Source organism: Photinus pyralis, unplaced genomic scaffold, assembly GCF_008802855.1.
Source record: "Photinus pyralis isolate 1611_PpyrPB1 unplaced genomic scaffold, Ppyr1.3 Ppyr1.4_LG9, whole genome shotgun sequence".
NCBI classification, from domain to species: domain Eukaryota; kingdom Metazoa; phylum Arthropoda; class Insecta; order Coleoptera; family Lampyridae; genus Photinus; species Photinus pyralis.
In genome coordinates this window covers 1,397,994-1,424,683 of record NW_022170878.1, presented here as the reverse complement: position 1 = coordinate 1,424,683, position 26,690 = coordinate 1,397,994, and the positions used below count along the sequence as shown (strand labels likewise).

Here is a 26,690-nt window from a genome sequence, read left to right as displayed (position 1 = left end):
CTACTTTAAGTTTACCTTGCCGATGAGTGGTATTTCTCGCACAGTGAAGATTCTGCCGACATATTGGATTCATGCAAATTATTTTTCTTTGATACATTACTTCTCTATTGTAAAAAGTATTATTTTGGCTGCCACCGTATATCTTTGGAGTGGTTTCTCTTTTTTTTATGTGTGTGTCTGTGTTCCATCGAAGCGCTGTAGGCGGGTTTATATTTGCAGATAATGCGCAGAGACTGCAGAAAGGAACAACACAAGGTACTCTAATTCATATTATTCGGTGGTCGACTTTCCTGCAGTTAGTTACAACTCCGTTCATTAATAGACATTTAATTACGTGTAACTCGCTTGTAAAGATTTCAGGGGACGGAATTATTGTTCTTTACATATTTGCGTAGGAGTTCGCCGCTTTGTAGTCTGTTGCATAGTTTACAATATTCCGTAGTAGTTTTTCGTTCAATTTTGATATGAATCAGTCCAATTTACTAACCTCTTACTTTTCTTCCAACGGAGAGGCGAAGAAATTCAACAAGAGCAAGTCGAGGTGTCCAAATCCCATTCATAAAGAAAATTTAACCGGACCGACGTAATAATTTTACAATTGATGATGGTGTGTCTACCCTCAAAGAACAGTTTTGTTTGATTGACAATAGGTTCAAACCACCGACAAACATTGAGTCGATTAAATTTACTTACACACAATAAGTGGAATATTTGAATACGTCAAATGCGCACGCGGCGAGGCAGATATTACCAAACTGCCTGACCGGTACCTAAAAATCCCAAGATATCGGATCTAAAAGGGCTGTTACCAAATGCACAGCAAGTGGGTTTTTTGAAAACTTAAAAGTAAGTGCTAGCGGTACGGTGTAAGCATGAATGTGGTGCACATATTAATAATAATTGAAAAATGAAATTTAGTCCCCACCACCACCGTTCTGGAACAGCCATTCTAGAAATGTTTTCGTTAAGGATGGATTCGGAAAAATATCAGCAATAAACATTAAGCAACTTTATTGCTCCATAGAATTTACATATTAATACAAGAGGAAGGATTACAACAGTTACGATTATATACTCATAATAATAACTTAATTACTTACTCTTTTTATTTAAATAATTTACATGCTTTTTTCCAACGTGAGACTATACATAGAATATTTATGCAATGCACAATTCATGTTTAGTATCGCAATGTACATTATACCACCCTGATCGTGTTAGTCAGCGATCTGCCCATATTGCAAGCTTAAGCAGAGGAATCGCATGGGATTCCTTCGGCTTAAACCGATTGCCAATTCTTCATGCGCCAATGCGGTCAACTCTCGATTATATTCGATTTTGATTTAAATGATACGGTAAAAGTTGCAGTTCGCCATATAATTTATGTATAGTTTTTATTCAAAGCGCACTTAGCAAATGATTTTTTGAAGTTTTTGAAAAATTGGTGCGAATGGAAATTAATATTTCTTGATTTTTTAATTCTTAATTCAACCATGGAAAACATCTATTTACATTATATCTTGGATTTTTAATATTCAAAAAAGACACTACCATACCTAGATAAAATGAAAAATTTAAATATTACGTGTGATGCTTAGAACACTTTTCAAAAAAGTACACATTTTTTGAACTGGTAAAAGTAATTCGAATATTTTTTTAGAAAAAATTTTTTTTATTCATAATTTGTTTTTTTGAATTACAAAGAGCACCACAAAATGAGCAGATAAAAACATTTTTCAGATTCTTAACGCAATTTTTTTGTTTCATGGATGGTTTTTAATTGGTTGACATGCATCTATTCCAAAAACAAAAAATGCGAACGTGCATTTTTGTTGACAAAAAAATTTTAAATTTTGATCTTTGCTTAATTGACCTGGAAGCAAAAAGTCTGACTCAAAATGTTTGATACATTTAAAAAAGGTCGAAATTTATTGTAATGAATCTATTTCTGAATTCAAAAAAATTTTAAAAATCAAAAATTCTACTTAGTTGATTTTTCAATAAAATTTATTTAGATTAATTTATTTTTGAAATTTAAACTTAATTTATTTAATGACTGGACAAAGAACAAAAATTCTTATTTTCAAAAAATTTCGATTTTCGATTTGTCTTGATCAATATGCAAATGATTTAAAAAAGATAAAATGAAAAATTGAAATTTTGCGTGTGATGCTTAGAACACCAAAAAAGTACACATTTTTTGAACTGGTAAAAGTAATTCGAACATTTTTTAGAAAAAAAATTTTATTCATATTTTGTTTTTTTGAATTACAAACAGTACAACAAAATGGGCAGATAAAAAACATTTTTCAGATTCATAACGCAATTTTTTTGTTTCATGTATGGTTTGCTGGTCTAAAAATTCACAACGAACATTTTTTTAATTGGCTGACATGCATCTATTCGTAAAAAAGTATGCAAATCATTGTTTTAAAAAAAAACCTTCGGAAAAAAATTACAACTTTTAAAAAAACTTTCATTACCTAAGGATTATGTGTGATAAAAAAACTTACATAATCTATTTTCAAAAATGAAAAAATTGTAAAATAACGTAATCTCTGAACCACAATAAAATATAACCTAGTAAAAAACACCATTTTCAAAAATTGGAAAAGTTTTTGTTTCCCTTTTACGAGATTTTTTTGTTAAAAAAAGTCGATATATAGAAAAATAGTTGATGTCAATCCAAAACCATTTTTTTAAATAAAAAAAAACTGGCAAAAATTTGTTGTGTAGAGGTCTTTTTTTGTGATTCTGATTGTGATTCTATGTTCAATAAGACAAGACCCAAAAAACGCTGCTTGCGTTACTTCAACGTCCGAATTGGTTTGCACAAATATATTTTCGAAAATCAAAATCATTTAAAAATGATCCAAATTAGCTTTTTTGATTTTTTGAAATGTTGTTTTGTTTTAGTAATTTTTTTCATTTCTTAAATTTATTTGATGCCCGGACAAAAGAAAAACTACAAGAAATACGAACAAGTAAATTTGTATTTTTTTCCAAAAATAATTTTTAATTTTTAAAAATCACTAAACCTAAAATTCGGCTAAAAAATTCCTCGTACAAAAATCTCTGGGAATTAATTTTTTAACATTTCAACATTAAACAAGTTCAAAAGAAATTTAAAAAATCCAATGGCAATCTAACTTTTTTTACCTTTTTAATAGGAATTTTTGTTTGATGTTATATTACACTTATCTTCAAACAACATTCTTATTTGATTTTTATTTATTTATTTACTTATTTATTATCCCTCTCTTGTTCTGGACCCTCAACAGGCTTGCGCCCAATTACAGAGTGACCCGCATAGTGCTTTTTAGAGGTCCTTTAAGAATTCATCCAACATAGCTACTAAAGAATTTTTTAATGAATTTTTACACCAAAAAAGGCACTTTCCCGTTTCCAAAGCAAAAAAAAAACAATTTAGTATGGTTCACACGAGTCTATTTTCAAAAATATTTTTTTAAATTACCTGTTGTGAAATTCCTCTTTTTAATATTGTTTGTTTTTAATAGATCACGGCACCACGAAAATGAGTGCATACATTTTTTGGATTTTTAATACGAAATTTTTTCATGTGTCATGGATGGTTTGCTGCATCTCTGCAGAAAATTCGCTAAAAACAAACTTTAAATTTTAGTAGACATGAATCTATTCCAAAATCAAAAAACAAAAAAAATGTGTATTTTTATTGTAAAAATTATATAAATATGTAAGAATTTCATGATTATGATTTAAAAAATTCTGCACATTTCGTTCCACACTTGGGCAAAAAATTCCAAATTTTTTATAAAAAAACAGCAGTATGCAAATTATTGTCTCTTTTGAAATTAAAAATTAAAAAAATCTCTGGAGCTTTAGGACCACATTACTAACTGCGCGATAAAAAAAACGGTTTTTTTATTATTCTCAAAAATAAAAAATTATAAGATTTTTTTTAATAACTTAATTTCTTTGACCCCTGAACTACAACAGAGGTAAACTCTGCAAGCTATTTTCAAAAATTTAAAAAAAAAGATTGTATTTACTTTTTATATATGTTTTTGCAGATTTGGCCCACGCCTAGTTTACAAAGTGCGTAATTTCCCGTAAAAAAACCGCTGTCAAAATTAAAAATTTTAAAAATAATCTATTGTGTCTTGATTATTGTATGAAAATAAATCATAATTTTTCAAGAATTTGAATTATGTTTAACGTGATTGACTCAAAATGTTTGATATATTTAAAAAAGGTCGAAGTTTGTTGTAATGAATCTATTTCTAAATTTATAAAAATTTAAAAAATCAAAAATTCTACTTAGTTGATTTTTTATTTAGATTAATTTATTTTTCAAATTTAAATTATGTCTAAATTAAATTTATTTAATGACTGGACGAAGAACCAAAATTCTTATTTTCAAAAAATTTCGATTTTCGATTTTTCTTGATCAATATGCAAATGATTAAAAAAAATTCAAGAAAGATTATTTACCCCTTTGTTCTTAACCTATTTAAAAATCCGTAATCCACACCTTGTACAAAAGGCAACACCACGACCATGGTTTTTATTAGATTCTTTTCTCTTCATTTCCGCATTAAATGTTATTTAAAAACCAAATTGACCAGTAGAGGGCGACTGCAAACGAGAGTAACGATAATAATCGAGAGTTTACCGTACACTTGTATTAAACAATATAATTCCAGCACCAAATTAAGTCATGCAAAATCTGATTAGTAAAACAGAAAGCTACATTTTTCATACATCAATATAATCATGAAAAAGAGAAGCGTGTTCTAAGAATGCTGTTCCAGATTGAGAAGTTAATAACCAAGCGCTTATTAATTAATTATTTAACAATACCTATAGCCAATTATTATTTATTGTGATGATGAGCAACAAGTGAGTATTAATCTGCCATGGTATTCCCGGCATGGTTACTAACATCTTAATAACCATACCGCGAAGAGAATCACAAACGAATCAGTACAAATCAATTGAGCGTTACACCGTTCCTTACATTACACATCATATCACAAGCACTTGTCTCGTTAACGAGATCCCTTCAAACGTTTAATCCGCTCTACGACTGTCAAAGATTTGAAGGACTCGCTTCGCTTGGGACGACGCCTGAAAGGCCAACTCGAGCGTCGTCCCACTTTTACAGAAAATATGTGACTAGGATGAAAGAGGAATTTAAGTACGACTAGGAAGCTAATCCAAAGATTTACACAATTTGATTGGAATGTCGAGTTGCACTTCCTAGTCCGTAAATCGCTTTTGAAGCTCGAATAAAGCGCGCGCTTTTTTTTTAAATTAAGAGGGATTACCTGAAGCCTGCAGGGTAATTTTGTTCATTCGATCCCTCGATTTCGCCGGAATGCTAAAGGGGGCGCTACCGAACGGATCCTCGGACACGGACATGACCAGGCTCTCTCGCGACTTCACACCTTGAATACCTGCGGAGGAGGTTAATTAGGGGTTTGGGCAAAGTCGCCGCTTACTGCTCTGGCTCCCTTTGCGAATCTTGTCGAATTCGGCGCCGAAAATGTGGTCCTCGGTCATCTGGCTGAAGGGCGGATCCTCGAACGGGTTCCAGTCGGCGATGTCGGCCGAGAGCGAGCGATTGTCGGCGTTGGCCGTGTGACTGACGTCGGTGCTTGAGGCGGAGCAGCCGGGCGGGGCCAGTTGAAAGTCGCCCGACGGCAGCTCGGGCGGGGACTCGTTGTTGCGCGGTTTAATTGAGGACTCGTAGGGTGCCAGAAATTGCGACGTTTCGGTGGCGTATACTCTAAAAACAAATGCATAATCATCGATTCTGCAAATTTCCGATTTTGAGAATTTACGAATTTGAGACCATAGAAATTTGAGATTTTGGAACTTCGATATTGTGATATTTTTAAGAACTTTTAAAAAATTATGGGAGTTTTGCAACTTTAGGAATTCGAGATTTTTGAAATTTTAGGATTTTGCACTTTGGAGAATTTGAGTTTTTGAAATTTTGCAAATTGAGAATTTAAGATTTTCGGTTTCTGTTAAGCGTTGTGAGCAAGAAATCCATCTTGGTTGTGAGGATGAGATTTTGTTAAGTTGGGACCTCAGAAATTTGACATTTTGGGATTCTGGATTCTGGATTACGATAGGAGGGTGAACAGTGTCCACGCGTACTTAGGCCTCAAATTCGGGCCCTTTGTACTACCTCCCTGACTAGGGTCGCCCGACCCCTCAGCATCACTCAAGCCATCCCACACGTGAGATGAACCTTAGGACGCTGGAAGGGGAGGCGGCTCTAATCGTAGCCATGTCCGGCCAGGATTCCCCCAACATGGATCGTCTCAGTTGGACTAGAGCGGGACATTCACAGAGTATGTGGTATGCCGTCTCGTCGTCTGTGTAACATCCTCTACAAGATGGTGATTCCACCAAACCCATGCAGTGCATGTGCTTGTTTAGTTTACAGTGCCCAGAAAGTATGCCCACGAGTAACCTCAGGTTCTTCCTTGATAGCCCTGTACAAAAACGCGCCAAGCTACGAGATGGTCCTCTGAAGGCTTCTCTCGCATGGCGACAATCTAACATCAAGTTCCACCTAGCCCTGTGCTGGGTTTGGGTGTCTTGAGTTATTAGGTTGTTTACAGTTGTAACTGTAAGTGGAAGAGCCGGCTCTGGACCATAAAACGCCTGTTTTGAGGCCAGTCGGGCTAATTTATCGGCTTTCTCATTACCTTCCGTTCCAGCATGCCCTTTGACCCATACGAGCTCAAGGGTGTTGCTGCTTGCTACTTGCTCTAGTACGTGGTGACATTCGGAAACCATCCTAGAGGTAATTTTACAGTGACCAAGTGACTGCAAGGCAGCCCTGCTGTCACTTGAGATTCTGATAGTTTTGTTCTTTATGTTATGCATAAGAACTGTTCTTGCACTAAGCGTTAATCCTACCAACTCTGACTGGAATACAGTAGGAAGTTTACCTAGTGGTTGGGTGATATGGAAGTTCAGTTCTTTGGAGTAAATACCAGTGCCTGTACCTTCCATTGTCTTAGATCCATCCGTGAAGATGAATATATCTGGTTGGGATGCCATATTCTCATCAAAGAAGATGTGATAGTTTTTCCCTAATATGAATTGAGGAGTGAGTGAGTCCGATCTCCCCTCTAGGATAGGCAGACGCTTGATCGCCTCGCCCAGAATTCGGGAGTGGCCCCCCTCAATGCCTCTGCTATTCAACAACCCCTTATTTTTCAGACGCAGGAATGCCAGAATGGCCTGCTCTCTCACGTGGAGATCTAGTGGAGGCAGATCCAAGAGGGCCTCCATGACGGCTGTGGGGGTCGTTCGCATCGCGCCTGTGCAGGCAAGGCACGCTAGTCTTTGCACATGATTAAGGAGTGCTACAGTTGTGGAGAGTCTGGTTCTAGGCCACCAGACAATTGCTCCATAACAGAACATAGGTCTAATCACGGCAGTGTACAGCCACAGGACAGCCTTCGGGGATGGTCCCCAAAGTTTGCCAATAGCGCGGCGACTTTGCCAGAAAGCCCTATTTGCTTTTTCGGCTTTAAGCTGGATATGTTTGCTCCAATTCAGTTTTTTGTCGAGTGTGATTCCTAGATATTTCACTGACTCTGAAAATTGGAGGTGTTTTTGGAATAGCAGGGGAGCTCGAATACCCTCTACCTTTCTTTTTCTTGTGAAGAGAACTAGCTCCGTTTTTGTCGGGTTGATGGACAAGGAGTGTTCCCTACACCATTCTTCGGTTACTGTAAGAGCTGATTGCATCAGTCTGCATAAAGTAGCCTCAAATTTGCCGGTTATAAGTATGGATATATCATCCGCATACCCCAGCGTATAGTACCCACTGTCATTAAGTCGACAGAGGAGCCTGTTTACAGTCAAGTTCCACAGAAGTGGTGATAACACCCCACCTTGGGGGTGACATTTTGGGAATCTGATATTGTATTTTTAAGGATTTTCAATTTTGACGATTTTTTGAAATTTTGGGAATTCGAGATTTCCGTAATTTCACGAAATTTGAAATTGTAGGAATTATGGAAATTTGAGATACTGACATTTTAAGAAGATATTGGGATTTTGAAATTTTATATAGTTTTTGGAAATTTGTGGTTGTTATTTTGAAATTTTGCGAATTTGAGTTGGAAGTTTAAGATTTTTGTAATAAATCTTACATTTTTGAAATTCAAAACTCTCAAAATCTGAAATATCTATAATCTAAAATTAACCAAAATCCTAAAATATCTCGAATTACCTACCAACATCTCAAAACAAGATTTTGGGTTTTTGTTAAGCTGGGAATATGCGATTTTGAGATTAGACTTTTAAATTTTGGAAGTCTGTAACTTAGATATTTTTTGAAACCATCAAAATTTGAGATTTTACTTTTTAAGATTGTCGGAGTTTTCAAAATTCGAGATTTAAAACTTTGCCATTTTGTAATTTTAGATATGGAAATTTGAGATACTGTAAGGAGCTATTGGGATTTTGAAATTTTAAATTACAGGATTTTTGGAAACTTATGGTTAAAATTTTGCAACTTTGAGTTAGATTTGTAATTTTGGGATCTCTAAAACATCGGGAGCATGATATTGTTAAATTACAGACATCTTAAATACTGAGAGCTCCAAAATTGTGGAAGTCTTAATATTCTGGAAATTAGAAATTTTGTTAATTTGAAAGACTATAGCCGGTTTAAATTTTGAGAATTGCTTGGAAATTGAAAATTTTAAGATATAGAAATTTTTGAAACATTGGTAGTTTGAGATTGGGAGAATTTTAGATTTATAGACATTTGAGAATTTGGTTTCCAATTTTTGAAATCTAAGATCAGTTGGGAAATTATTATTTTAGAAACTCGAGGTTATAGATATATTAAATTTTGTTTTTATGGAATTCAAAATTGTGGGAAGTTATGATTTTGGGCATTCGAGGCAATGGAGTTTAGATTTTGGGAAAATTTGATTTTTTAAATGTTGCAAAAATCATATTTTGGGATTTTGAAATTTTGAGAATTTAAGGTTTTCGGTTTTGTATGAGATTTTGAGATTTTAAATTTTGAGATATTCTGGAACTTAAATACTTTGGTCATTTGAGATTCTGAAATTTTATAAAATTGTGATCTTGGGATTTGTGGGAGTTTGTAAATTTGAGATATTGGTAATTCGAGATATTCTGGGAATTGAGAATTTTGGAATTTTTGAAAGTTTGAGAGTAAGATTTACGGAATTTCAGGTTATAGACATTTTTGGGCATTTGGGAATGTATGATTTTGGGAATTCGAGGTTATGAACATATCAAATTTTTAGAAATTATGATTTTGGGGATTAGATGCCGACATTTTAAATTTTAAGAATTGTTAATAAACATAAATAAAAAAATAAATATTTTTGGAATTGAAAATTTCTGGATTTTGAAATTTTTGAAACTTTGGGAGTTTGAGATTATGGACATTTTCAATTTTGGGAGAATTTTTTATGGAATTCACGATTTTTTAAACTTGGGGATTTTGGACTAGTGAGAATTTGAGTTTTTTTGGGATTTTAAAATTTTGAGAATTTAAAATTTTGGCGTATAATATTTTGAGATTCTAGACTTCAATTTTGGGAGTTCTAAAATTTTGAAAGTGTTAAGATTCTGGAACTGACTAGAAATTTCATGAGATTATGGGAGTTTTGAAATTTTGGGAATTCGATATTATTGAAATTTCGAGAAATTAAAATTTTGGATTTTGATATTGTACATTTTGAAGATGTGTGGCCCTGTGATTATGAAATTTTGCGAATTTGAAACTTTGGAAGTTTGCGATTTAGAGAATTTTAGATAAAACCCATTTTGGGAGTTTTCAATTTTTAAGATCTAAGATTTTGGGATTTTTTGACATTTGACAATTTATGATTTTGGGAATTCGAGGTTATAGATATTCTTAAATTTTGGAAGAATTTTTATGGAATTCAAAATTCTTAGATTTCGAAACCTTGCAAATGAGAAATTCCGAAAATTTGATTATTGGGAAGTCTTAAGATTCTGGAACTTAGAAATTTTGTTGAGACCATAGAAATTCGGAATTTTAGTTCCTATTATTGTTTTAAGTTTGAGATTCGAGATTTTTGAAATTTCGGGATTTTAAAATTAGACTTTGGTAATTTGACACTATAGAAATTTGTGATTATGAAATTTTGTGAATTTGTGATCTTAGAAGTTTTGTAACTTTGGGAGATTATAGATATTTTACGTTTTGAAGTATTGAGATATTAGTAATTCGAAATGATATTTTGGGAAATAAAAATTTTGAGATTGTGAAATTTTTGAAACTTTGGGAGTTTGAGATTTGAGTACTTAGTTTAAAATTTCTGAAATTTAAGATTTTGAAATTTTGTCAATTTGTGATCTTGTGATTTGTGTAACTTTGGGAGTAGTTTGAGATTTAGGGAATTTGGTTTAGGTAAATTAGAAATTATAGATATTTTACATTTTGGAGTTTTGAGATATTGATAATCATGATGATATTCTGGGGAGAACATTTTGGGAATTTGAGATTTAGGGAGTTTTAAAAGTTAACATTTTGGGATTTTTGAACATTGGGAATTCTAGGTTATGGCCATTTTAAATTTTGGAAGATTTTTATGAGGCTCGAAATTTTGTGAATTAGGGGCTATGGGAAAATTCTGTATGGAATTCAAGATTCTTGGATTTTGAAATTTTTGAAGTGTGAAAATTAGCAAAATTTTACATTCTGGATTTTTGTTATATTTGGGTCTTCTAAAATTTTACAAAAAAATTACTAAAAAAATTTAAAAAAACAATTTTCAAAAAAAGTTGAAGTAAATTGATGGAAAACGTCGGATTATGACCCAAGTGGTCATAAATGCCAACATTTTGACAACTTTTCGTTAAAAAAACCGAAAATTGAAACAAAAAATTTTTACACCGAAAAATTGATATAACAGATGACATTTCAATTTTTCTAAATCGGTGTTGATCAAGAATTTTCATCATTTTGATATATTTGAAATTTTAACGGTTTCAATTTAAACTTGAATCTCCAATTTTCATCAAATTTCTACTTTCCCATGACGTACAGGGTGTCCGATTTTCGATATTTTTCTACGGTACCATCTCTGTAATTATTAGTACGATCAAATGGCGTCATGTATTTTTTTCAGTCAAACTAAGGAATATATACGGGGTTAGGTAAAAAAGTTTAGATTTAACCTCATTTTTTTAATAGAACGTCTTGTATATTTGAATCTGAAGTAGTATATTAAAATTGGACACCCTGTACAAGTATCTAAATAATTTTTCCAAAAGACGAAAAGCAACAGTCGATAAATGCATACTTACTTGTTGAAAGCGGTAGTATCACTCATATTGCGTCGGTGGCCCTTAGGGGCGGACAGCGACGGCGAATTCGGCGGCGTATCCGACGAACCGACCATACTTTGACTTGTCGACTCGGCCAGTCCGATCTTCGCCGACCCTCCGCCCGACAGCAAACCGCCCGATCCCAAGAGCGTTTGCTCGGGAGTGACGGGCGAGACAATATTAAGAGGCACGTTTCTCTGACAAGCTTCGGCGTTCGCCTTACTCTCATCCCTAAACGGATCCGGATAGATGGAAGACTGGAAGAGATTATCGAAATGTTTCTCCGGCGGTTCGGGATTGGGTACGGAAAAGAACGCTGGGGGACTCTGAAACGGAGAGGTCGTTGAGAACGTGACGGGCGGGTAGTTCGCCTGGTTCATACTTTGGAATTGACTATCTACTAAGGTCACGGGACTTTGGGATTTTTTTATCGTTGTAGGGCTGGGACTTAAAGTAAGAGGAAGGTTGTTTAAGGTTAGCGGGTTAGCGGAGCTGCCCTTTGGTCGTTGTCTTGGCATTACGCTGGTCCCTTCAACTAGTGGAACCGAAGATGGTTTCGCCATTGATTTGACTTGTGTGTGCATTTTTTTGGATTCTGATTCTAGTTGAGGTACCGGTAGGTCGTCTAGTGATGGAATTGGAGTGTTCTGTAATATTGCACTTTGTCAGAAAATAGATCCCATTACTTAGCTTTACAGCAGTCACATGTTCTCACATCTGCTTCAAATTCTAAAAACTCAATTTTGGACTTTTGAGGTTTTTGGGATTTGAAATTTTGGGAACCTAAGATTCTGGAACTGGAGATTGTGGTAATTCGATATTGTAGTATTAAGGATTTTAGATTTTGACTTTAGCGTATAGGTGGGAATTCGCGATTTTTGAAATTTTGGAAATTTAAATTTTTGGAATTTCGAAATTTTAGGAACCATGAAAATTTAAGATACTGAAATTCCTAGGAAATATTGAGATTTTGAAATTATAAATTACAGGATTTTTGAAAATTTGTGGATCTGTGATTTTGAAATTTTCCGAATTTCAGTTGGAAGTTTCAGAATTTGGTAATAAATTTGTAACTTTGGGATTTTTGAAACTTTGTGAGTAATATATTTTCAGAATACAGACATTTTAAATTTTGGGAGTGTCAAAAGTCTTAATATTCTGGAGGTTAGATATTTTGGTAATTTGAAACTTTAGAGATTGAGATTTTGAAATTTTGTGCATTCGTGATCTTGGGATTTGTATAACTTTGTAAATTTTAAATTAAGGATATTTTGCATTTGAAGATATTTAAAAAAAACTTTTTATAAAATTCAAAAGTTTGGGTATTTACGATGTTCATAGTTGGAGCTATTCTCATTTTAAATTTAGAGAGAATTTTTTATGAAATTCAAAATTTTGAATTTTTAAATTTTGCAAATACGAAATCACAAAAATTTCTTCAATTTTGGGATTTTAGAGGATATGAGGTTTTTGGGATTTCAAATGGAAGTCTTACGTTCTGGAACAGAGATTTTGTCGAGACCATAGAAATCTGAGATGTTGGCAAATCGATATTGTAGTATTAAGGATTTTGAATTTTGATTTTTAAATGTGAACATGGAGATTTTGGGAATTCGAAATTTTTGAAATTTCGAACATTTAAAATTTCGGGATTTTGAAATTTTAAGAAAGTGGAAATTTGAAATTCTGAAATTGTAAGAATAGTGAGATTTTGAAATTTTAAATTATAGGATGTTTGAAAATCGGCGGTTCTGTGATTATGAAATTTTACGAATTTAATTTTGAAGTTTCAGAATTTTCTGACTTTTAGTAACAACTTTGTAATTTTTGAAACTTTGGGAGTAATATATTTTCAAAATACAGACATTTTAAATTTTTAGATTAAAAAGTCTTAATATTCTGGAGGTTAGATATTTGGGTACTTTTAAACTTTAAACATTTGAAATTTTGCGAATTCGCAATCTTTGGAATTCGACATTCTGGGAAATTTTGTTATAAATTCAAAATTTTTTTAATTTTAGGGTTTTGGACGAGATCGAGGTTGTTGGGATTTGAAATTTTGGGTTTTTATTAAACTTTGAGAGTATTCGTAATTCCAAATGATATTCTGGGAATTTTGAAACTATGAGATTTTGAGATTTAGAGAACTTAGGATTATAGACATTTGAGATTTTGGTAGTTTTAAGTTTGAGATTTTTGGACATTTTGGAATTTGTGGTTTTGGAAATTCGATGCTACCCACATTTTATTGGGAGATTTTTTAATGGAATTCAAGATGTTGAATTTTGACATTCTACGAATGAGAAATTACGTAAATTTGAAATTGTTTGAGATTTTGAAAGTTTGAGATTATGGATTTTAAATTTTGTAAGTCTTAAGATTCTAGAATTCGAGATTTTTTAAATTTCGGGATTCGGGAATTGAAAATTTTGAGAGTTTAAAATTTTGAGAATTATGGAAATTTTAAATTACGGAATTTTTGCGGTTCCGATTTTGAAATTTTGCGAATGTGAGTTGGAAATTAACTTTGGGAATATATTTTCAGAATCAGACAATGGAAATTTTGGAAATGTTAAAAGTACTCGTATAATATTCTGGAACTTAGAAATTTTGGTAATTTGAGACTAAAAATTTCAGGGAGTAGTTTGAGATTTTTTAGATTAGACATTTGAGATTTTGGGTGTTAAATTTTTGAAAATTTGAGCTTTTGAAATTTTTTTAATTTCTGATCTTGGGATTTGTGTAACTTTAGTAGTTTGAGATTTAGGGAATTTTAGATTATAGAAATTTGAGATTTTCTGAGTTTTAAATTAAATTTTGGGAGTTTGAGCTTTAGAGTATTTTAGATTATAGATAGACATTTGTCATTTTGAGTTTTACATTGGAGACATTTAAGATTTTGGGATTTTTTGACATTTAATCTATGATTTTGGGAATTCAAGGTTACAGACATAAATTTTGAGAGAAAGTTTTATGGATTTCGAAATTTTGGGAATTTATGATTTTAGGAATTCGACGCTATGGAAATTTTACATTTTTAGAATCTTTTATGATTTTGGAACTTTAAAATTCGAGATTTTGGGGACTTTGGACTTAAGAATTTGAAAATTTACATATGAGCTTTTAAGGTTTAAGGTCTAAAATTATGGAAGTATTAAGATTCTGGAACTTCAGAAAAAATTTAAAATTTTGGGAGTATGAAATTTAGGGAACAGAATACAGACTTTTGAGTTTTAAATTCTTGAAACATAAGATTGAGATTTTTTGGATATTTGGGAATTTTTGATTTTGGAAATTTGAAGTTATGGACATTTTAAATTTTGGGAGATTTTTATGGAATTCAAAATTTTGGAAAATTATTATTTTAAGAATTCAAGATTTTTGAAATGGGAATTGGTACTTTTGGGAAATTAAGTTTTTGAAGTTGATTTTGGAGAATTTGAGGATTTTGGGATTTCAAATTTTGAGAATTTTGGAAATTTGAGATAGGTATTGAAATTTTAAAAAGATATTAGGATTTTGAAATATGAAATTACAGAATTTTTGGAAATTTGTGGTTCCGATTATGAAATTTTGCGAACGTGAGTTGGAAATTTCAGATTTTGGAAACTTTGGGAGTACATTTTCAGAATCAGACAACAAATTTAATTGAATTGAATGAAAATTTTGGAAATATTAAAAGTGTAATATTCTGGAACTTTTATTTTGGTAATTTGAAACTATAAAAATTTCATCTTTTGGAATTTGTGTAACTTTGGGAGTAGTTTGAGATTTAGGGAATTTTAGATTATAGACATGGGAGTACATTTTTGAAAATTTGAGCTTTTGAAATTTTGTAAATTTGTGATCTTGGGATTTGTGTAATTTTAGGAGTAGTAGGAGATTTAGGGAATTTTAGATTATACAAATTTGAGATTTTCGGAGTTTTAAATTTTTTTAATTTTGGGAATTCAAGGTTACAGACATACATTTTCAGAGAAAGTTTTATGGATTTCGAAATTCTGGAAATTTATGATTTTAGGAATTCGACGCTATGAAAATTTTACATTTTGAGAATTTTTTATGAATTTGAAACTTGAAAATTTGCGATTTTGGGGACTTTGGACTTAAGAATTCGAAAATTTACATATGAGCATTTAAGGTTTATAGACATTTAAAATTTTAGGTATAAAATTATGGAAGTATTAAGATTCTGTAACTTCAGAAAAAATTTAAAATTTTCTATGAAATTTAAGGAACAGAATACAGACTTTTGAGTTTTAAATTTTTGAAATATAAGGTTTTGAGATTTTTTGGATATTTGGGAATTTTTGATTTTGGGAATTTGAAGTTATGGACATCTTAAATTTTGGGAATTCCATGTTATGGACATTTAAATTTAGGGTTATTTCTTTTGGAATTCAAGATTTTTGAAATGGTACTTTTGAGAAATTTTTTGAAATTTCATATTTTGAGTTTTTGAGTATAAGATTCTGAGAAAATACATTTTTAATTTTGGTAGTTCAAAGATTTTGCAAGTCTTAAGATTCAAAAACAGACATTTTGTTGAGATGATAAAAATGTGAGAAATGTGTTATCACTGTTGGGATAATAAACTTTATTATTTTGGAATTTGATATTGTATTCTTAAGGATTGATTTTTTGGGATTATGGCCATTATGAGATTTTGGGATTTTTGCAATTTCGGGAATTGTAACCTTTGAAATTTTAAGAATTATGCAAAAGTTGAAAATATTGCAATATTTCCGAGACTTTCAAATACAAAAATTCAAAAAAGGTTTGAAAAGTAAACAATAAGGTACAACAGTATTTACAGAAATTGTAAAAGGTCTGTAAAAAATCTTCAGATTTTGCAAACACAAAAAAGATAAAACGATGAGCTGATTAAAAAATTGATGTACAGAGAGTGTCGTTTCTCTTTTACCAAAGATGTGACTGCTGTACAGTTAAGAAAGCAACAAAAAAATACGTACATGTAAATTTTGTACTGGATTATCTTTGCCTAATAATGGGAATGCTATACAGGATACTTGAAAAATATCGGGTCTACGATCCGAATCAGGTTCTAACATATAACCTAAGAAAAGTAAAATTAATTACGACGTAGAATAAATGCGCGCTTAAATCCTTACGAATTAATTGGTGTAAACCCTTTGAATACCTAGAATTATCAGGAATGTAAAAATTTCCACTTTGTATAGCTAAAGTACTCTCTCCAAACGGTAATGTAAAAAAACATAATTTGTACAACAGACAGCCAAGAGCCTGAAACGAGAAACGATCAAAACGCTCGAAACGACAAGTGACGTTTACCCAAATATCAGCCTTTGTCGTAATTGGTATTCCACAGTACATATCGACCATTTCGGGTGATCGATAGCTAAGTGTAGTGTAGCGCTTAATCTCCTCCTCGACGACGGACGCGCCGTGAGTCGAAGGATTTAGCACCCGCCCGGTTGCCGAGCCGAAATCGCAGATCACATAATTGCCACTCTCGCCGACTAATATATTTTCTACCTAAAATGGAAGAGCGTTAAAAGAGAACCTTCCAATAACATACATACATTCAGAATTGCTTTTTCTTTATCTCACTTTTGTTAATCGGTGTTGAACTACCGAAGTAAAAAAAAAGTTGGTATTAAACAGTTGACCGTAACACAACGTTTAGAACCTTTATGAGCTTAGCATTTGTGCGAAAGAATTTCCTCAACGCATTTTTTTGCATCACAAAAAGTTCAGATTAAGACCTGAATAATTAGAATCAATGGTAACTTAAAATTACATTTACTATGTGCTGCACCTCAATATTTTCCGGTTATATGATCATGATTTGACATTTTTTATCATAAAATCATAACGATGTCCGTCCACATTACCGTTTACGATTCGGAAAAAATGTCTAGGGTCAGAGATCAACGATACTTAATTACCCTGAATATTTAAACTAGAGATCCTCAAATTGCGCCGTGTATTGAGGTGATATTTTCTAGGAAAAACTCGGAAAATTCGGGAAAACTGAAATAATTTTCAATAAAGGCAATTGCTTTAGTTTGTAGCGGCGTTTTAACCGCTGATAAAGAAACTAACAGGCCGTATCTAATTGTTTCCGTAGATATTTTAATTGTTCTTGCTTTCAAACGCGCGGAACAAAGTTTTGGTGACCCTCATTTACAAGGAACAATTTGCGACTTAGGAACTATTACGGTAAATACGAACAATAATGGATCTACAAGTTTTCGTATATAATTTCAACCGGCTTTAATAAACACCCGGTACATGGTGGAACTCAAACGGGCGCTTATTCACGAGAAACCCTTCCGGCTACTCTAGGAGTTGCAAATAGAAGGTAAAGGCGAATGCTTTAATTTGTAGCGCCGTTTTAGCCGCCGATAAAGAAACTAAGAGGCAGTATCTAATTGTTTCCGTAGAGATATTTTAATTATTCTCGCTCTCTCGTCCTTTGGAAGACGAGAGAAAATTAATATTGTATCATTTCAGTTCCCTTCACTCATTAATAATCGATTTCAATTTTCAAATGTTAAGTGAAAAACGACCATTAAAACTGCAAGGTCGTGCAGTTTACGTAGATTGACACTGAACCTCTTGCTTTATCCGAGAATATCAATCAGCAATGGAACCGACCATTTGAGCGAGCATAAATATCGGTAACTAAATCAGATGTATTGCAGTAAACCTCGTCCGATTAGATTGTGCTTAGTATCATTAGAAGCAAGCTAATTTATTAAAATGTTTAACACTGGTCCCAGATTTTTATGACCAGAAAGCGAGAAATTAATTAAAGAAGTTTTAAATTTTTGAATCCGAACTTGATAACTTCAAAATTGTGCCATGGATTAAGGAAACATTTGCTTGGAAAATCGCGCAAACTAGAACTAGTCTAGACAAAGACACATTAAAATCGACGACTAGAAAAGATTCGTATACATCGAGGTCACACAATCATTGCAGAAGAAAGTAAGTGAAAAAGAAAAAAAAACTTCATTTAGTTACAAGCTTCATTCAAGTTTACAATTTTTCTGCGTTAGCAAGGCGCGAAAGTGCCTTCGTACTTCGAACAACGAACTGATATCGCGCGATTTCTTCGGTTGCAGTTCGAGATTTGACGTTACCGTTCCAACGGCGCGCGTGATCGCCTCGCACTCGGTCGAAACCGAGACAGTCTTCAACGGCCTGTGCCCCTCGCACTTTCGCAAAATTTTGTCAATGTAATCCAGAATGTGTGTAATTTGGTTGACGATAGCGTTAACTTCACCTAGCTCAATTTCGTCGCCAAAAACCTCCAACTTTCGACCGATCCTTCGCAATTTATCGCCGCACCTTTCGAAGTTTCTCAACGTGTGCTCCTCGGAAACCTCTGGGCATGCTTCCACTGCAACCTTATCGGTACGACAACAGCGAACTTCGACTAGAACATTGAATTAGTTTTGGAAGACTTCGAGGTGGTATACACTCTGATCCAGAACACTTTCGGTTGTACTTCTCAAGCATATTGAAGAATTTTTGGTGCAAACTCGGGCAACCCACCGTCGGGTATTTACCAGGACCGTGGTGGTTACTGACGAGGGAACACATTTTTTTTTCTTGATTTTTTACGGGCGATTTTGTCAGATTTTTGGCGTATGTTAACATGATCCATTTTGTAAAATTGTTTGAACCACAGACTCACAAAAAAGACACACGAGATATAAAATATTCTACACTGGAGTTTGGAGGGCGAAGGGGTGATTTTGACTTTATATTTTTTTATATGACTTATTGGACTTATTTCTCGATTATAAGATTTAAAAAAAATTCAGAAATTTATTGGGCGAGCGCTCCTGTAATACGTCCCGCCTTGTTAAATGCGTTTGAAAACTTCAGGCGCCCGTGAGTCCTGGAATATCGCGCGATTGTTTCAGGTTACAGGAAGGATTTTGGTTGTTTTGCGGTCGTCGTTATCTGAATCTGAGAGAAATTTACTCCACGTTTATAGCCGTCAATGAATATGATTAGTTGGGCGAAGCTAGTTAATTGGTGGAAAAGATTTGCATCAAGGGATGTGTGTCAATTTAAAAAAGTAGTAGAAAGTTGGTTGTTCCAAACCTGTAAGTTAGCGTAAGGTGTTCTAAACGCGCGAATTATAGTTTTGGTAACACTCATTTACAGGGGATAATTTCCGATTTAAACACTATTACGATAAATACGAACAATATTGGAAGTTTTAAACGCGCAAATAAAAGTTCTGGGTGGCCCTCATCTACAAGAAATAAATTGCGATTTACGGTAAATACAAACAATAATGGAAGTTTTAAACGCGCGAATTAAAGTTTTGGTGACCCTCATTTACAAGATAATTTCCGACGTAGAAACTGTGCAGATAAAGCGATTTTTTAAATCGACATAGTTTAATAAATAAATGGGTTATAATAGTAGTAGCATGCCATGTAAGCCTGAAAGTTTTGACATCACCAGTAGATGTGTCTCGTCCCGACGTTCCACTTGCCCTTTATGAGTACCCTCTTTCAACATTTCGTTTTCAAGATCGCCTAGACGATTAATTTTGCCTTTGTGAATACTCTCCTCCGACACACCGCTCTTGACATATGACCAATTATAACCAATCACGATAAGGAGTGGAGAAGAATGACTGTGGTTGGTAGAATTAATTCCTTTCGTTGACACGTTTTATTAGTGTACAGCGTGAGTTAACGATTGCGCGGAGTAACTTAATGCCTTGAAGATAAGATTTTTCGATGGAGTGCTTTTGTATTATGATATGGTTGGATATTCTCCACATTTTAAAAAATATTTGGAATTATACAGGGTGCGCCTACAAAGTAGGGCGCCAAAATGGTACATTTTTATAATTCTACATGTAATTGTACGTCTTTTTTATTATATGGTTAATATCCGAAAAGCTAGTAGATTTAAAGATAATTCGATTTTTATGAAAAATTGGGCATTTGCAAGCGTCAGTATATTGTCAAAATTATTAATTAAATTTTGATTCCAGGGTATTATTTAGAACTACCTATTATTAAATAAGTTTCTCTTTGATCTCTTTGATTCCAGGTTTTATATCTTTTATCCTGGGTTAAGTAAAAGTCAAACAAATACATTTACTATAAAACATTAAAAAAATAGCTTACAGGGTGTTTTTTTTTCTAGATCCAAAGTTACAAAACTTCATATTAAAAATTTCACTTTTTTTAAATGGAACATCCTGTATATTTTTCTGTCATCATTTAGCTCCCCCAAAAACCTTCAACTTTTGATAATAATGTCCTATACCTATCTCTAATAGTTTTCGAAACATCTTGGTTTTCCTGGTTTTTGTATTCTAATCTTAAATAAGTTACCTATATGTAATTTACATAATAGTGAGGTGGCCATGCAAAAAGAAAGGCGATTTTTATCTGCCTCGTTCGAAGCTAAAACAATATTTATTAATTCGTTTTTCTAATAATTCATTTAAAGTCGATAAAAACTGGAGAATAACTTTGATAGTAAAAACAAACAGATCTCTTGGTTTTTCTACTTTTTATATTTTAATCTGAAATAAGTTCTAATTTACATAATAACGAGGTGAATATGAAAAAAAAATTAAACTAATATGTATCACTGACTGGATGACATTATGAGTTAAATTAAATTTGCTTTGTAGTTAAATGTTTTTACTTATTCTCCAGTTTTTGGACTTGTTTGAAAAATAAATTAATCGATATGATTTTTGTTTTGAACGAGATAGATAAAAATCGCCTTTTTTTTGCATGTCCACCTCACTATATTATGTAAATTACATATAACTTATTTACGATTAGAATATAAAAACCAAAATATTTCGAATACTATCAGAGATAGGTATAGGATATTATTATCAAAAGTTGAAGGTTTTGGGAGAAGCTAAATGATGACAGAAAAATATACAGGGTGTTCCATTTCAAAAAAGTGCGATTTTTTAATATGAAGTTTTGCAACTTTGGACCCACCAAAAAAACACCCTGTAAGCTATTTTTTAATGTTTCATAGTAGATGTATTTATTTGACTTTTACTTAACCCAGGATAAAAGATATAAAACCTGAAATCAAAATTTAAGTAATAATTTTGACAATATACTGACGCTTGCAAATGCCCAATTTTTCGTAAAAATCGAATTATCTTTAAAACTACTAGCTTTTCGGATATTAACCATATAATAAAAAAGACGTACAATTACACGTACAATTCAAAAATGCATTCAAATACAGGGGGTTCTATTTAATGTAATTAAATGTACCATTTGGGCGCCCTACTTTGTGGGCGTACCCTGTATATGCCAAATATTTTTAAAATGTGGAGAATATTCAACCATATCATAATACACAAGCACTCTATTGAAAAATGTTATCTTCAAGGCATTAAGTTACTCCGTGCAATCGTTGACTAAACCAGCCCCCCCCCCCCACCTCCCTGCCCCTGTTCCAGGCGTTGTTTTACGTTGGTCTTGTATTTAGGCTTTTTAGAATTTTTAGCTCGCAATGTACTCCAAACGTTATAAAACAGCGGGAGGCGAAGAGGCGGAATCGCCTAGTATCGTGTTTTTCTCGCAGTATGTGAGGCAAATCGAATCTGCATGTGCAAAAACGATTTCCTAGACTTCTAACACTTCCTTTAATAGAATAGAATGAAAGATATAACTAATTTCTACCCCATTCTCCCTCCACCCCCCCACCCCCGTTTCGGAACGCGATTCGAAATCGGACCCCCTGGAGGCATGTTATTGTTCTTATTTTTCGGGAAAAAATTGAAAAAATACTTGGGAGGCTACGGGAAGGGGGGGACAAACTTTTGACGGTGGCGCGCTATGTGGGGTTTAATTTTTTACCCCCACCACGCGGTTATTTATTATTTGTTTATTGTTACTTTATGCCTCTGTTCAATAGCGTGTCCAAGATAATAATAAACAGCCGAAATTAACACTGCTCCCTTTATCTTTTAACGCATTTTTTAAGAATTAAAAAAATGTGCTATTGTTTGCGTTTTGTCTGTCCGTCTGTTCGTCCATTCGCATCCACTTCTGTGGTTTTGAACTCAGTACTTTTAGGGAAATTTTTTTCAATTGAAGGTGTGGTCCTCAGATGCTATTTTTGAAAGTGAAACGTGCATACATACGCATACGCATGTCTTCAGTTATCACAAGTAAAACTTTTAAAAGTGAGGGGGGGGGGAGGGTGAACACACGTTCTATCGTTGAGTGAAAGAATCGATATTTCATCCCAATCGGTTCAGACGTTTATTAGTTATCGTGTTCGCATACACACCCACATACAAACGTCAAGCTAAAAATCACTTTTGTTAGGGTCTGTGGGCCTCAAAAACGTCTAGAAAACGCAATATGGACATATCAAAAATTTATCACGATTACAATACTTTCGTTTATACTGCTGTGTTTATTTCGTCTGGTAGGATGAAATTTTGGAAATCCTAATTAAGATGGACAAAGGCGATCTCCTTTTTGTGTAATTAACATTCATAATTGAATTATTAATTTGTCGTTGGTCTATGTGACGGCACGGAAATTCTTGTCATACGAGAAAGCGGTCAAGGTTGTTTTTGTTTACACTTAATTTTTATTTAACATAGAATTTCCGAGAATTTTGAATTGGTCTTTATCTGTTACCAATTGTAAATGCTTAGTTTAATTGGCAGGTGGATGTGATTTATCGCCTTTTCTGTGTAGTTAAGAGAGATAAATTTTTATTTTTCCTAGTATTGTAGTTAATTTATGTCTGATAAGAATTTGTTTAGTAAAATTATTCAACCTCTATTATGTTAGTCTTTTAACGTAAGTTGAGGGGATATATGTTGTCAACTGTGTAATGATTGGTTGTTATAATTTTGATTTTCGGAAGAAGGGTTTCGCCTTAAATAGGATTTGCACAAGGATAACGTCGCTTTTGGCCACAGTCGACAGAGAACTACGTTTCATTGAAATTGAGAATCAGCTTTAAGCCAAGAGTCAGGGCATTATTACGTTTTTTAGAAGTTTGAAGATAGAAGAAGTTTCTTCTACGTTTCACGTTTGTTCGTGCTGGAAGAGTGTGGTAAAGTTTTGACCATCTAATAAGGTGCTTCAAAGAAAAAAGGTTGTCGGCGCCCCCATGAGTGAGTTTTCAACATATGTGTTCAAAGTGTAATTGTTGAATTGAAATTTGTAATTTTGTGTACGGATACCTTTTACAATTCCTGGACATGTAATGTAAGTCATTAAGTTTTAATTTTAGTCTTTGTGTAATAATTGTTTGTTTTTGTATCATTTTTCCTTGTGTGTGTGTTAGAATTAAATCGCACTTTTGTAATGCTCACATTAATTTCCGTGTGTTTCATTCACAAAGACGTCATTTCTAATTCAACTATGTTTTTTGTTGGATGCTTGCCCAAGGTCCATTTTAATTATTCAAAATTTTGCAGTTCAGTTGGAGTTTAAGGTATTTGGTCTGACTCACTATCTGTTAGAAGTTAAGCTAGCGTTTTGTTTAGGTGTTTTGTGTACGGACTTTCTGGCCTATGGACCAGTGCACACAGCATTATTATTTGGCGCCCAACGTGGGCACACAGCTTTATCATTTGGCCTACAGACCAGTGCACACAGCAATACATACTTTGTAAAAAAAAACGCAGTTTTTTACAATGTCCAAGTGCCGAGGTCTCAAACCCCCAAGACAAACGGACGGAATTCATGCAAGTATAGGCTGGTTGTATACAAACAAAGCCAATGCCCTTTAGATTAAGCCAACACCCTGAAGATAGTATAATCGTTTTTTAAATACTAACAATTTTGTTAGAAAGCTTTCATGATAAAACTAGAAATGGAGTGATAACGTACTATCAACAATTTTCCCTAATTAAATAAAAAACTGCTAAACAAACTTATTTACTTTAGAAATCAGTGGAACATAACAATTAAAGATTAAAAAGCTGGAAGCGGTCGAGATAACGCCTTACCTTTAAATCTCTATGAATGATCGGAGTTTGGCAGTGATGCAATCGCGAGACGGCCTCGCATGTATCACAGAATATACTTAACACCTCTTGCTCGGTAAAATTAGCTTTCGCGCGTGCTTTCATTAACCCTAAAACGTTATTCTGACAATAAGGCATTAGCAAAAGCACTTCATAAACGCCCCCGCTCGTGGGCGTCAAACTCGAATCTACATATCCGATGATATTCTTATGCCCATTCAGGTTGCTCTAAAACGAGACTTGTTAGAAAAGAAGCGAACGTAGCGGCACGTATACGTTACGGCTATCTGAATTTCTCTTTTAGCGACGTTAAGATCTTGTTCGTTGTTGACGTACAGCCGCTTGAGAGCGTACCTAACGCCATTATTGGCCTTAACCAGATAAACGATGGCGAATCCTCCTGCAATCCGAGACATACACATCCACCCACTTTTGCAAAAGACAGCTTACCTTCGGCCAGTATATCCTCAACGGTTACGGATAGTCGACCGACGACGAATTGCTTTCCAATAACGTTATTGGTTTCCTTAGAAGTGTTATCAATTTTGGTTTCGATTTTGTAAAACAGTTTTTTCATTTTGATCGCCCTATGGTAGTAATCGGAACATTTGAGTTGGTAAAGGTTTTGATGACGAAAAGTGCGAATCACGAATTACTAAACCGCACATTCAGTTACATGATTTTATTTGATTTTTATTACTTTGCCTATTATTAATTACAGTTCGTATTGCATTTTGCAGTGACGTTAATAAAAATTGGTATATTGACAATAAAATGACATATGACAGCAAATTGTAGATTAAGGAAGGGTGTACATCTATCTAAAGCTCGGTTTAGGTTCTCCACGCTGAATATGTACAGCGTGGTTCAAATTCGTGGTTCACCAGATAACCGTAAAAGTGAGAGATACAGTGCAGGTTAAATGGGGGCAAAATTACCTCTTTTTGTGACTAAAAAAAACGCATTTGAAATTTTTGAAAAATCCTTGGAAATTGAAAGATCGGCGAAAAACTGAAAATGTCAAATTCCGTTTTGATTTTCTTTAGCTTAACGGTAGGAAATGGGCGATTCTCGTTAGAAAATTTAAGTTATCAGAATTTTCATAACACGCCAGGGGTACTTAGAAGCTACAGCTACTACTTTCTTATTTCTTTCGGGCGCCATATTGGATTTTTACAGAATGATATACAAGACAAAATTGTAAAAATCAAATGTTTTACATGCATTTCTCAACAAAACATCCACTGGTAACCAGATCTTGCTGTATGCTATCATGGCGATGTATTCAAATGAATTTCTTTTTTGTCCTCTACCTAATTCCGTACAAATCCAATATGGCGTCCATAAGAAACAAGAAAGTAGTGGTGTCCGTAGCTTCTAGCTTTAAGGGGGATATGAAAATTCTAATAACAGGCTCAAATTCTCCGAAAAAAATTGCCTATCGGAGGTGTTAGCGGGAAACATTGCCAACCGTAAAAGACATCGAAATTTGACATTTTCAGTTTTTCGGTGATATCTCAATTATTTTCAAACATTTTTCAAGAAATTCAAATGCTTCTTTTTTAGTCTCAAAACAGGCCCCGTACCTCTCGCCGTTACGGAGATCGCAATGGTCGGCCAGAAATTTCCACCCTGTACAGGGTGTTCCAAATTGCTTGTTTTTGATGTTTTTCGGGATATTTTGAAAATTAAAAGAAATAGAGTAATGCAGTTTGCACTTCTAGGACTAGGACAATCCTATTAAAATACTGATATTTTGAGCATTTCCTGAAATATGAACTATACAGGGTGATTCAAATTCGAGGGCCACCATGGGGATCTCGGGAACTGTAAAAGATAGATAGGTAGTTTAAATTTGGCAAAGTTGCGTATTTTGATGCTTAACAAAATGCAGTTTTGAAACATTAAGAAATTCCGACTACTTTCGGAGATATCCGGAAAAAGCCGAAACGTTGCAAAATCGTTTTTATTTTTTACTGAAGTTATTTAAAAAGATATTTCGAAATAAATGATACATTATCATGGCGACTTTTTTCCCTCTATAAGATGCTACTTTTAAATTTTAAGTTTGACGTGTCCCAGTCAATTTTTTACCTTCCTTAGTTACCATCAAGGGTTGGAGTCCCTATGGAGTATAGGTTCCGGTTCCGCACTGCACAGATAGAATTATTCTTTTTGCGCGATCGGTCATTTCTGACTATTTACCATGTGTGTTTCCATGACAGTACGTAGCATTTACCAGTTGCTATGATTACGACGACGCCAAAATTACTTACCGATCTAAAAACAGAACAGCAAAAATACTTACCGACGCCTTTTTAAAAATCAACAG

General features: G+C 33.6%; 2 protein-coding genes across 2 annotated transcripts in view; both read right to left on the bottom strand.

The window, feature by feature from the left end:
* LOC116180187 (AP2-associated protein kinase 1) overlaps positions 1-25,121 on the bottom strand; it is a 31,440-nt gene extending 6,319 nt beyond the window's left edge. Inside the window, exons 1-9 of the mRNA XM_031500059.1 lie at positions 24,809-25,121; positions 24,640-24,758; positions 24,341-24,586; positions 16,669-16,872; positions 16,488-16,620; positions 16,329-16,432; positions 11,335-12,002; positions 5,484-5,770; positions 5,310-5,438 (exon numbers count right to left, since the gene is read on the bottom strand). Coding sequence (XP_031355919.1) covers positions 5,310-5,438; positions 5,484-5,770; positions 11,335-12,002; positions 16,329-16,432; positions 16,488-16,620; positions 16,669-16,872; positions 24,341-24,586; positions 24,640-24,758; positions 24,809-24,935 — 2,017 coding nt within the window. The 5' untranslated portion in view covers positions 24,936-25,121. The remainder of the gene's footprint in view (positions 1-5,309; positions 5,439-5,483; positions 5,771-11,334; positions 12,003-16,328; positions 16,433-16,487; positions 16,621-16,668; positions 16,873-24,340; positions 24,587-24,639; positions 24,759-24,808) is intronic.
* Positions 18,332-19,484, bottom strand: LOC116180188. Its single transcript, XM_031500060.1, has 2 exons — positions 18,825-19,484; positions 18,332-18,781 (listed from the first exon to the last, which is right to left on the bottom strand). The coding sequence occupies exons 1-2, from the start codon at positions 19,003-19,005 to the stop codon at positions 18,372-18,374; spliced, it is 591 nt and encodes a 196-aa protein (XP_031355920.1). The 5' UTR covers positions 19,006-19,484; the 3' UTR covers positions 18,332-18,371.
* Positions 25,122-26,690: the final 1,569 nt, after the last annotated feature.